Raw genomic sequence first — 11,319 nt, 5'->3', positions numbered from 1 at the left:
CTAAGTTATACAGAATACGAAATTTTAAGTATCGATTTTTGAGGAAATTCAAGAAGAGAAATTTCCAAGAATTTAACAAAACATTAAGAACAAAAGGGTAAAAAAAAAAAAGAAGGGAGTCAAACTCCAAAACCAAACCCTTGCTATCAGGTAGCTTCTGACTCACTATGAGGAAAGACATATTAAAGAAATACTTTCCTTTATGAGAGCCTTGTCTGAGATGATATTGCCAAATGTTTGTTCCCAGTTGGTAGGTTTTCTTTTCACCCTGTTGTGAAAAGTTTTTGACGCACACAGGGATTTAATCTTTAGAAGGTCTCAGCTATTATTTTTATCCTCTTCAGATAGATTATGCATTTCTGGCTGGATACTGTAGAACAAGCCTTCGAAGCGTGATTCATAACTAAAGTTTACAGAATATTTCTGGGCCTCCACAAGAAAAAGACTGATAACTCAATTAAAAAATGGGTAAAAGACATGGAAAGAATTTACACAGAGGAAGGTATTAGAATGGCCAACAGACACATGAAGAAATGCTCAAAATCACTGGCAATAAGAGAGACGCAAATCAAAACCACAATAAGATACCATCTCACCTCAGGAGCAGTGGCAAAGTTTTACAGGACAGCAAGTAATAAATGCTGGGAAGGACGTGGCGAGTTAGGAGCACTTACACGTTGTTGGTGGAATTGTACAATGGTACAACCACTCTGAAAGGCAATTTGGCACTTTCTCAAAGAGCTGAACATAGAAATTCCATACAACACAGTTATTCCACTGCTTGGAATATATCCCAAGAAAATAAGAACTGAGGCACAAAGACTCATACACCAATATTCACAGCAGCATTATTCACCATAGCAAGAATATGGAAACAGCCCAAATATCCAACCACAATAGAATGGATTGAGAAATTATGACACATTCATAGAATGGAATACTACACAGCATGCAGGAGCAACAATTCTGTAAATCACTACCTAACTTGGGAGGGACAGGATAGCCTTTTTCTGACTGAACTAATTCAATCCCATAAGGACAAATTCTATATAAAACCATTATTGTAGAATGGGTATGAGGATCCAAGGGGGGATGGGAAGGTGAAAGCAGGGGGGTGAGGATGGGACGGTATGAGTGGATTATAGGATTGTACAATTTGGTGTGTGTGTTTCTGTGTGTATATCTGGTGTGAAAAATAATGTATTCAAATTTTGTAAATATAATAAACCAAAAGTAAACAAACAAAAAAACCCTGACAACTAGGTGCATCATAGCAAAATTTAAGAATATCAAACAATGAGGGGTTCAAAGAGCTTCAAAAAACAAATAATTAAGAATCAATCTGAAGTCACAGACTTCTCAACAGTAATAACAAATGCAAGAATAAATAAGTTACGTATTTAAAATACCAGCAAAAGAATATTAAACCTAAAATTTAATATCTACCAAACACTTTAATGTGAAGATTTAAGAATAATAATCTGTGGTCTGAAAGTATGTTGCACAAAGATTAATTTAGAAAAAAGTATTCTTCAGAGAAATAGCAAATAAGGAGATAAAAAAAATTTCAGAGGATATCTAAGAGAGATGAGAAAGGCTCACGAAGTTCATTCTTTTTAAAAAACATTTTTTCTCAAGTTACTCTATTAAAAAATTTACTGAAAGTTTACAAATCATACTGAATTTTCATTCCTAGTGTTTTATAACACTAATTATAAATGATTAATGCAGTTAATTAGATGTCTAATCAAATGCTTACTGTATAGTAGTGTTCTCTTTCATTTTACAAAATTCATTACCTTATAAAAAATGGGTAAGACAAAGGAGGAAGAAGAAACTGAGTAACAGCCAAAATTAACATTTTGATATTTAACATGAGGTAAGGGAGAAATAGAAGACCAAAGGGATATAAAAATGCGAAAGGAACGTAACTGTATTTGCCTTGCTTATTTTATTGTGGTAATGGGTACTCATGGTGGACAGTGTTTGCTGGAGCTTCCCGAATAAAACAAGCCTGGAGGCAGGAGCAGCATCCACTTCTGACATGGCTTGCCTCCGGAAACTCTATGTATGAACAGTGCTCAGGCTGTTCGTTCATACGGTCGCTATGAGTTGTCTACAACTCCATGGCACCTAACAACAATGATGACGACGATAACAGAGAGAGCTATGTTGGCCTGGTGGACAGAAAGTTATGCTACCAGAACGAAGGTGGGTGATTTTAATCTGCAGCCCTCAGGCCGGGTTCAGATAGTTTTCCTATCAAACATTCTTCTAGGTGGTATAGCACTGGTCTGTGCACTGCTGTACAGAGGTAACTCATGGTTGCTTTGATGCTGAACACTGGGACGCTGATGTGCCAAACGTGCTTGCTAATGGTTACCATGGTGGCATTCACTTCCGAAATGGCTTGCCTCCAAAAACTCTATGTACGATCAGTGCTCAGGCCTTTCATTCATAGGGTCACTATGAGTCATCTGCGACTCAACAGCACCTAACAACAACACCACCACCACCATACGAAAATAGATACATCAAGAAAGCAAATATACTAAAATTGGAACGATACAGAGAAGATTAGCAAGGATGACATGCAATTTCGTGATGCATTCTATATTTTTCTGCATAGTGGAGTGGACTTGGGGGGAGGGACTGTATAACAAGGAAAGAATTTTCTTTTACTTTTCAAAAAGAGCTAACTGAAGAGGGGGGAGATTGGGCAGGGAGAAAAGTGTAACAATGAATGAATGGAAATCCAAAGTCACTGTAAACTTTCATGATAATTAATAAAAAAAAAATCAATGGAGGTGAAGAAATGTAAGGTCATTACAACTAAAAAGACTACATAATTTTTTATCATGTCACGGTTTAATTTAAAAAATAAGTTTTAGCATTTAAAAGAACCTTAAAAATAGTTTTAACATTTTTTTAAAGTTGGAATAACTTTAAAAAATGTATTTTAATGAAAGTTTACAGAGACTTTGGATAAAGGTAAAGAGCTAAAAAACAAGTGTAAATGCATCCAAAGTAAATCAGGAAAGAGGAAAAAAAAAGTCTTTTTAATAAAGAGGGAAAAAAGGTCAAGAAAGCAGACCTAGCACTATAATTACAATAAATTTAATATGGGTTAAACTCACTGAAAGCATACAGTTATTAACAAGAGTGTCTGTTTTCTCTTCTCAAAGCCTTAAACTTAACTCCTGGTTCCGTACTTCCTTCTAGTGTCAAACAAGGAAGTATTAGGCATTTACTTGTACCGAATCCACTCTAAAATCCAGAGAATTTCTCACCTGTTGTTAGGTTTGTCAAGTGACTTTCTACTCAGGGCAAATCTAAGGAGAATGGAATGAAATATAACTTAGTACAGCATGCTCCTCACAATCTTTGTTGTGTTTGGTTGCAGCTACTATGTCAAGCAACCTAGCTGAGGGTCATTTTTCTAATTGACCTTCTATTTTGACAAGTGTGATATCCTTCTCCTGAGACTAATTCTCCAGATAACAAATGAAACCAAGCCTTGTCAACCTCATTTCAAGGGGTATTCTGGTTATACTCTTCTGATTTTGTCTGTTCTTTTGGCAGTCCATGATAAATATGATACTCTTTGCCAATGCCATATTAAAGGAATCAATTCTTCTTTGGTCATTCTTATTCACTGACCAACTTCTTCATCAATATGAAGTGACTAGAAAGTAATGTGGCTTGATTCAGGCACACCTTGGGCCCCAAAGTCACATCTCTACTTTTTAACATTTAAAACATGCAAGGAGGAAACTCTTGTGACTTAGTGAGTAACTTTATATTTATTGTATGAATCCTTCAGCTGCTTTGCAGAAGACAGGGAAGCTCCTCCCATGTGACATGGCCTGTGAAAACCTGCTGGAGGGTCAGCTATGAGACGGTTCTGACTCAATGGCAATGAGTTTGTTGTTGTTATGTGACATCAACTCTTCTGCAACTCATAGCTGTTCTCACTGACTCTGACACACCTATCCTCATTACCCCAGTTACTGTGTAAATTCACCTCATCTCTCCTGTGCTGTTCCTCCACTCTTCCCAGCATGATGTACTTCTCTAAGGACTGGTCCCTCCTGGCCATGTGCCCAAAGCATGTGAGACAGAATTTGAAAATCTTTGCCTCCAAGGAAAAACTTGTTCTTTTGGCAGTCTGTGGTATGTTCAAGACTGTTCTCTTAGCACCACAATTCAAAGGCATCAATTCTTCTGTCATTCTTACTCACTGTTCAGCCATCTGATGCACAGCAAATAACTGTGAAGACCATGGCTTGGATATGGCACTCTTTAGTCTCTTGACTGACATCTTTGCTCTTCAGCACTCTGGAGAGGTACCTGACAGTAGATTTTCCCACTGCAATTTGTCTTTTGATTTTTCTGACTATTGGTGCCAAAAATGTTGACTGTGGAGCTGAGTAAGTTGAAATTGTTTACAACCTCAATCTCTTCTCCATCTATCATGGTGCTGTCAACTGGCCCAGGGGGGTGAAACTTTGTCTTCTTGATTGAGCTTCAATCCATATTGAAGATTATACAGTGCTTGCCTTTCTGCAGCAAGTGCTTCAGGTCTTCTTCAGTTTCAGCAGGCAAGGCTGTGTCACTCACATATCACAGGTTGTTGATGAGTCTTCCTCCAATTCTGATGCAACATTCCTCCTCATAAAGACCAGCCTCCCTAAAGATCTATTTCACATAAAGACTGAAAAGGTATGGACATAGGATGCATCCCTGACACACTCCTTTCCTGATTTTGAGCCATGTAGTGTTTACTTGCTCTGTTCTGAGGACTGCTTCCTGATCCAAGTATATGTTTCACATGAGCACAATCAAGTATTCTGGGCTGAGTTTGAGTTTTAAAATGTATTTATTTTTAAATTGGGATTTTAGTAAAAGTTTAAAAGGAAATGATTTTTTTTTCATTCTGCCCTTTGTTTTAGAACATTAATCATAACACTCAGAATGTAACTATAGTCTTTCCACTTTATCCCTTTTACTCTTATTTCCATCAGTCCTTCTATCCTGTTTTGAGCTGTTTATCCTGGCAAATGCTACCTCAATGACTTTATAAGGTTCTAACTCTATGGAGTGAGTGTCTCTCAAGGGTTATTGTTTGTTCATGTTATAAGCCTATCTATTGCTTAGATAAAAACTCAGCAGCTCCGGGGTGAGTGCTGCTTCAGGTTCTAAGGGTAACTAATATTGGTCATAATTTGGGGGTTCTACGAGTCATTATTAAGTCAGGAAGCCTAGGCTTCCACACTGTGGTCTGCTTTATCTAGGACTGTCTACTGTGAATACTTTTAGTGTGGTGAGCAGTTATAGCTGGGTACCATATAAGTACTTCCAGTCTTATGGTCATGAAATTTGAGGTTTACATTGCCTAGTTGTCTTCTGAATTGTTTCTAAGTAGGTTTACTTTTCTTCTTCCTTCAAGACAAGGAGAAACCAACAGTTGTACTTTAGATGGATGTTCACAAGTTTTTAAGACCGTGGTTGCTACTCACCTCAGTAGGATGTAGAAAATCATCACTGCAGACTATGTTATGCCAACTGACCTTGATAACCCTACCTCATTCCCCTTAAGACTATGGTCTTGATGGCCCAGAACTAGGAATTCATTCACTAAAGAGTGTTCACTTATGGCTGACTTAGTGGTAAGAAGCTGTGCTGTAATTCTGAAGAAACGCAGTTGGAATCCACCAGTTGCCCGGTGGGAGAAGAATGGGCAATCTTTTCCTGTTCAATTAACTGCCTCTAAAAACCTGCTAGAGTGTCAACTATGGGTCAGTTCTGGCTAGATGGTACACAACTCCTCAGGAGTTGGCATTAACTTGACAATACAAACAACACTGGACAAATATTATATGTAAGACCTAGCTCATGTTATATTTTTAAATGTAATAAATGAATTTAAATGGTCTGAAGTTAACAAATACCAGGATTTAAAGCAACAACATAAACTTACAGTGTCCTCCTCCCATTCCTCCATAGTGGTTGGAAACAGCAATCAAATTATAGCGGCAAGGACCTGCATTTGGATTAATTAGGAATTCTGACATATCCAAGTCACTGTTTAATAAAAAATGAGATCAAGTTAGTTTCACATTTAATTCAATAAATTCGCTTCTACTCTTATTCTTATTTACATATAGTTCACAAAAAAAAATAGGCATCAAACAATTCTTATAAACAAAACATACATTTATACTTATGATGTGACCGGTTTGACACAAATTTGTTTAGGAGTTGGTTAAAAATGTGTGAATAGTATTTTTATGCCAATATATTTAAGTTAGTATATCAGGAAAATTACTATCATTAACCATATGAGCCATAAATAATTTTCCTTTTTGTTTCATACTTCTAATGAATGACTTCCATAAAGAAAAATAAAGGCACAGTGAAAAAAAAATTGTAAGATATATTTTATAAGAATTTAAATATGTCAAACCCAATTTTCACTCAATTTTCTTGTTTTGCACATAATATAAAATCCAAATGAACATGAACCCTTGACTGTACCAAATGTTAACAACATGTCACCTTTGGACCTGATTACTTCTTTTAAGCTTATCATTAAAAAGTAAAAGCTATTATTTCAATACATCTCTACTATGTTTTAGCTTATCATTACTTCTGCTTCTCATTACCACTGAGTTGGAAGGGACTCAAAGCTGACCCTTCAGGGGATTCCTGGAGGCTGTATATTGCACCAGAAGACAATGGCCATCTTCCTCTTATGGAACCACTCGAACCACCAGAGAAGCTTTGCTTTTAGGTTAGCAGCACAATTCCCTACGGACTCTGCCATCAGAGCTTGTTCTTACAGTTACATCAATATGCTACACTCTTAATCCTCACTTACTACCTTGTTATTCAATGCTGCCAACATAGCAATCATTAAAAAAATGTACTAGTCACTATTTTACACCTTAACAATATATGGCTGGCAGTATCAAGTGAGGTCAGAGTTTCACCTCAGTTTGATTGTGCATCAACCTGTATGAGCCATGATTATTGGTATTTATTTATTTATTTGGACTTTTCTTTATTATTGATTTCTAAGTATGCTCTGGGCTTTAGAACTCAATGAAATTTGTAAATGAAGAAAAAGTATATATCTGAAAATTGATGACACACAATTTAGTCAGAGAAAACTACCATCAGTTTTGTCTAATTAAGAATTTACAGATACCTATGCACACCCATGTTTATCGCGGCTCTGTTCACAATAGCAAGGAGTTGGAAACAAACCAGGTGCCCATCAACCAATGAATGGATAGAGAAGATGTGGTATATTCACACAATGGAATACTACGCTGCATTGAAAAACAAGGAACTCATACAATATTATTCAAAATGGGTGAGCCCGGAGGACATTACGCTGAGTGAAATATCTCAGTCGCAAAAGGACAAATATTGCATGGTGCCAATGCTGTAAAATGGGACTGATATCAGGGTTGGGGTAAGACTGAGAAAAACTGGGTAAATTGTCATCTTGAAGGACATGTACATGTACAGCCAAGCACAATCAATAAGAATGCATCTGAATTCCAAAATCAATCTCCATAATAGTCTATGTGTTTCCTACTGCCAAAGGGGCCCTTTAGAGTAGTGAGAGAAGATCTTCACCCTGAAACCCACAGCGTCCCTTTTCAGCAGGAAGTAGCTAAGAGAATACGCCGTCCCCTTTTCCTTATGACTCAGGGTGAAGTCTCTCTCAGGGAGGAGTGATAGGGAATGGCAAAGGATACACTGACAAAGAAGATTAATCAGAACTGGCTTTGACAAGCACTGTGGCATTTGGACAAGAACAAACTAGGAGGAGGGTAGAGAGAATAGTGCAACAATGAATGAGTGGAAGCCCAAAATCTCTGTAAATGTTTATGAAAATTAATAAAATATAATTATAAAAAAAAAACACAAGGAAAAAAATTACAGATACCAATTAGAATGATCAATCTAATAATGGGCATTTCAACATTACCTCATCTATTTTCTTCATCACCATTTTATAAACACTTGCCTTCAGCATTTGTTTACTTACTAACTGTAAGAAATAAATTTTAATTCACAAATACACAAACTGTGAAGAGATTACTTCCTGACGTAATATTCTGGATAATATAAGAAAACCGAAAGATATGTCAGAGCTGGTGGCCAAGCGGTAAGAAGTTGCACTGGAACCCCAACGGCACATCACTCAAATCCATCAGTTGCTCAAGGAGAATGGGCAATCTCTTCTCATGTTATTTACTGCTTCTGAAAATCCACTGGAGAGTCAGCTATGGGTCAGTTTTGACTTGATGACACACAACAGTAACATCCTTCTAAGGAAACTATTATCCTGGTTTCATTATTTTAGCCTGTATTTCTTATCATCACTTCTAATAATGGATGCATAGTGGTTCTACAAGTTCTGGTGACAGAGTGGGTAAGGAGGTGCATGCCAAGTCAAAGGCAGGTGGTCAGAATCCACCAGCTGCTTTGCAGGAGAAAACCTGCTAGAGGGTCAGCTATGAATCAGATCTGAACTGATAATATTGAGACTTTTTCAGTGCTACTTGAGTAACAGGGAGCACTGGAGACTCAGTGGTAAGGAATTGCATTATCAGTCCAAAGGCAAGTGGTTCAAATCCATGAGATGCTCCATGGAAAACGATGAGTAATCTGTTCTCATGCCTAAAGACCTGCTGGAGGGTCAGATATGATTTGGTTTAGACTACATAACAACACATAACAACAAGAGTTGTTGATTGGAGGTTTAAACCTACCACCTGCTCTGAGGGAAATGATGAGGTAGTTTGCTCCCATTCATATTTACAGTCTTAAGGACCCGATGTAGGATAGCTGTGTGTTGGAACTGACTTAACGGCAGCGTGTTTGGTCTTTAATTTAATGATAAACCTAACTCAAATTCACAGCTATCGAGCCAGTTCATACTCTGTAAATCGTAAAAGGAGAAGATGGCCCACTTTTCTCCAGTAGAAGTGCTGGTAGATTCAAACTGCCTGAGACACAAGGCCTTGGTGTTAGGAGCACAACTCTAAGTACTACATGATGAGAATCCTCTATAAAAACATAATTCCTTGGAAAAACAAAATCACTAACATTTCATAAATGATATTAGACTTGGAAATGGGACCAATGAACTTATAATGTAAAACAGTAAATTTTAATATGTTTCAAAAAGCTTATTTTCTCTTTGTTCTTTGGAAAATCTCTAACAAAGAATAAAAATCAATTAACACAAGTTTTTTAGACAAAGCTATACAATACTAAACTAAAATTGTGTCCAACGGTATCTGACCTTTATTGAATGATAACAACAAAATCAAATTCAGGTAAAAAAAAAAGGTAGAAAGAACTAACACTAATAAAATAAAATAAAATATAATTATAACGTACACAATAGGAAAATCAACTAAAGTATCCAGCTTGTCTCTCATGTATCGACTGTAAGAAAATCGCTTGAGATGGACCACAAGTACTGGAGGCAGGGACCACAAGTCTAACTTTTTTGTGGCTTGTTGATGTTCTTTACAATTTGGACAATACCTGAAAATACAGAGAAACATTTAATTTTTAATAGTGGTACAAACAAGTAAGTCTCATTAATGAAAATAATAAACATTTGTAAAGTTTTGCAGTCATTCAGTGAGCAATTATTGAATGTCTAATATTTAGCAACCTCAAGAGAATGCCCGTTATTTTAATTTTTAAAACATTTTCCATCTGAGTATGAACATTATAAATTAACTTGCAAATGCGTATTCAAAGAAACAACGAAGGCCAGGAAGCTGGTTTACATTTCAGTAGGCTAAAAAGAGTGATATTATCACAAAACCATGCTGAGACAGAAGTATCAAAATTTCTTAGTTCCACTGGAATTAATAATATCATTAACAATAATATAAAACCAATGTCCATAAAAATGTTGCTCTAAGATAGGCTGCATAGCTAAAAATTCTTGAGGGGAAAAAAGGAAACAAAATTATTACTAGTAAAATGGATCTTGGCTGAAAGCAGGGAATACCAGAGGAATGTCTGTGTTTCACTGATTAGGCAAAGGCATTTGACTGTGTGGATCACAACAAACTGTGGCTGACTCTGAGAAGAACAGGAGTCCCAGAACACTTGATCATGCTAATGCAAAACCTATACTTGGACCAGGAGGCAGTTGTCAGAACAGAGCAAGAAAACATCGCATGGTTCAAAATTTGGACGAGAGTATGTCAGGGATGTGTCCTATCTCCATACCTTTTCAATCTATATGCAGAACAGATTATCTGGGAGCTGGGCTCTATGAGAAGTGTAGCATCAGGATTGATGGAAGATTCATCAACAATCTGCATTATGCAGATGACACAACCCTGCTTGCTGAAACAGAAGAGGACCTGAAGCACTTGTTGAAGAAAGTCAAGGACTGCAGACTTCAATATGGATTGAGGCTCAATATAAAGAAAATAAAGAGTCTCATCACTGAGCCAAATGGCAGCATTAGCTTTAGTTTGCTTCGCTCCACAGTCAACACTCTTGGCACCAGCAGCCAGGAAATTAAAAGACATATTGCGATGGGAAAGTCTGCTGTTAGGGACCTCTCCAGAGTATTGAAGAGCAATGGAATCTCTCTAGAGACTAAGGCATGGTTGATATAGGCCATGGTCTTTGCAATCACTTGCTATGTGTCAGTGAGCTGGACAATGACTAGGGAGGACAGAAGAATTGAAGCCTTTGAGCTGTGGTGTTGGAGAAGAGTACTGAATATACCATGGACTGCTAAGAAAACAAACAGGTTCATTCTGTTGTTGTTGTTGTTATGGGCCGTCGAGTCGTTTGCGACTCATAGCGACCCTATGTACAACAGCCCTAAACCCTGCCAATCGCATTGCCACTGACACACCCATCCCGAATACCCCAGTCACTGAATCAATCCACCTAATAGAGGGTCTTCCCCTCCTGTGCTGTCCCTCCACTCTACCCAGCATGATGTCCCTCTCTAAAGACCTGTCTCTCCTTACAACATGCCCAGAGTATGTCAGACAAAGCCCCAGAATTCTTGACTCCAAGGAGTAGCCTGACTGTGGCATTTAGACAAGAACAAACTGGGAGGAGGGTAGAGAGAATAGTGCAACAATGAATGAATGGAAACCCAAAAGCTCTGTAAATGTTTATGAAAATTAATAAAATATAGAAAAAAAATCTTCATCACTGGACCAATAAACAACATCATGATAATGGAGAAAAGATTGAAATTGTCAATGATTCATTTTGCCACTAGGCCACCAGAGCTCCCTTTTGAAG

At 37.3% G+C, this 11,319-nt stretch overlaps 1 protein-coding gene across 2 annotated transcripts in view; it reads right to left on the bottom strand.

Annotated features, from left to right (window-relative positions):
- USP15 (ubiquitin specific peptidase 15) overlaps positions 1 to 11,319 on the bottom strand; it is a 199,220-nt gene that overhangs the window by 11,335 nt on the left and 176,566 nt on the right. For both annotated transcript variants that reach the window (XM_006886038.1, XM_006886039.1), the window contains 2 exons: positions 9,424 to 9,573; positions 5,981 to 6,084 (listed from right to left, as the gene is read on the bottom strand). In XM_006886038.1, coding sequence (XP_006886100.1) covers positions 5,981 to 6,084; positions 9,424 to 9,573 — 254 coding nt within the window. The remainder of the gene's footprint in view (positions 1 to 5,980; positions 6,085 to 9,423; positions 9,574 to 11,319) is intronic.

This window comes from Elephantulus edwardii, unplaced genomic scaffold, assembly GCF_000299155.1.
Source record: "Elephantulus edwardii isolate Elephantulus edwardi_28Jun2011 unplaced genomic scaffold, EleEdw1.0 scaffold00047, whole genome shotgun sequence".
NCBI classification, from domain to species: domain Eukaryota; kingdom Metazoa; phylum Chordata; class Mammalia; order Macroscelidea; family Macroscelididae; genus Elephantulus; species Elephantulus edwardii.
Note: the sequence above shows the minus strand (reverse complement) of the source record. Positions and strands in the feature narration are given on the sequence as shown.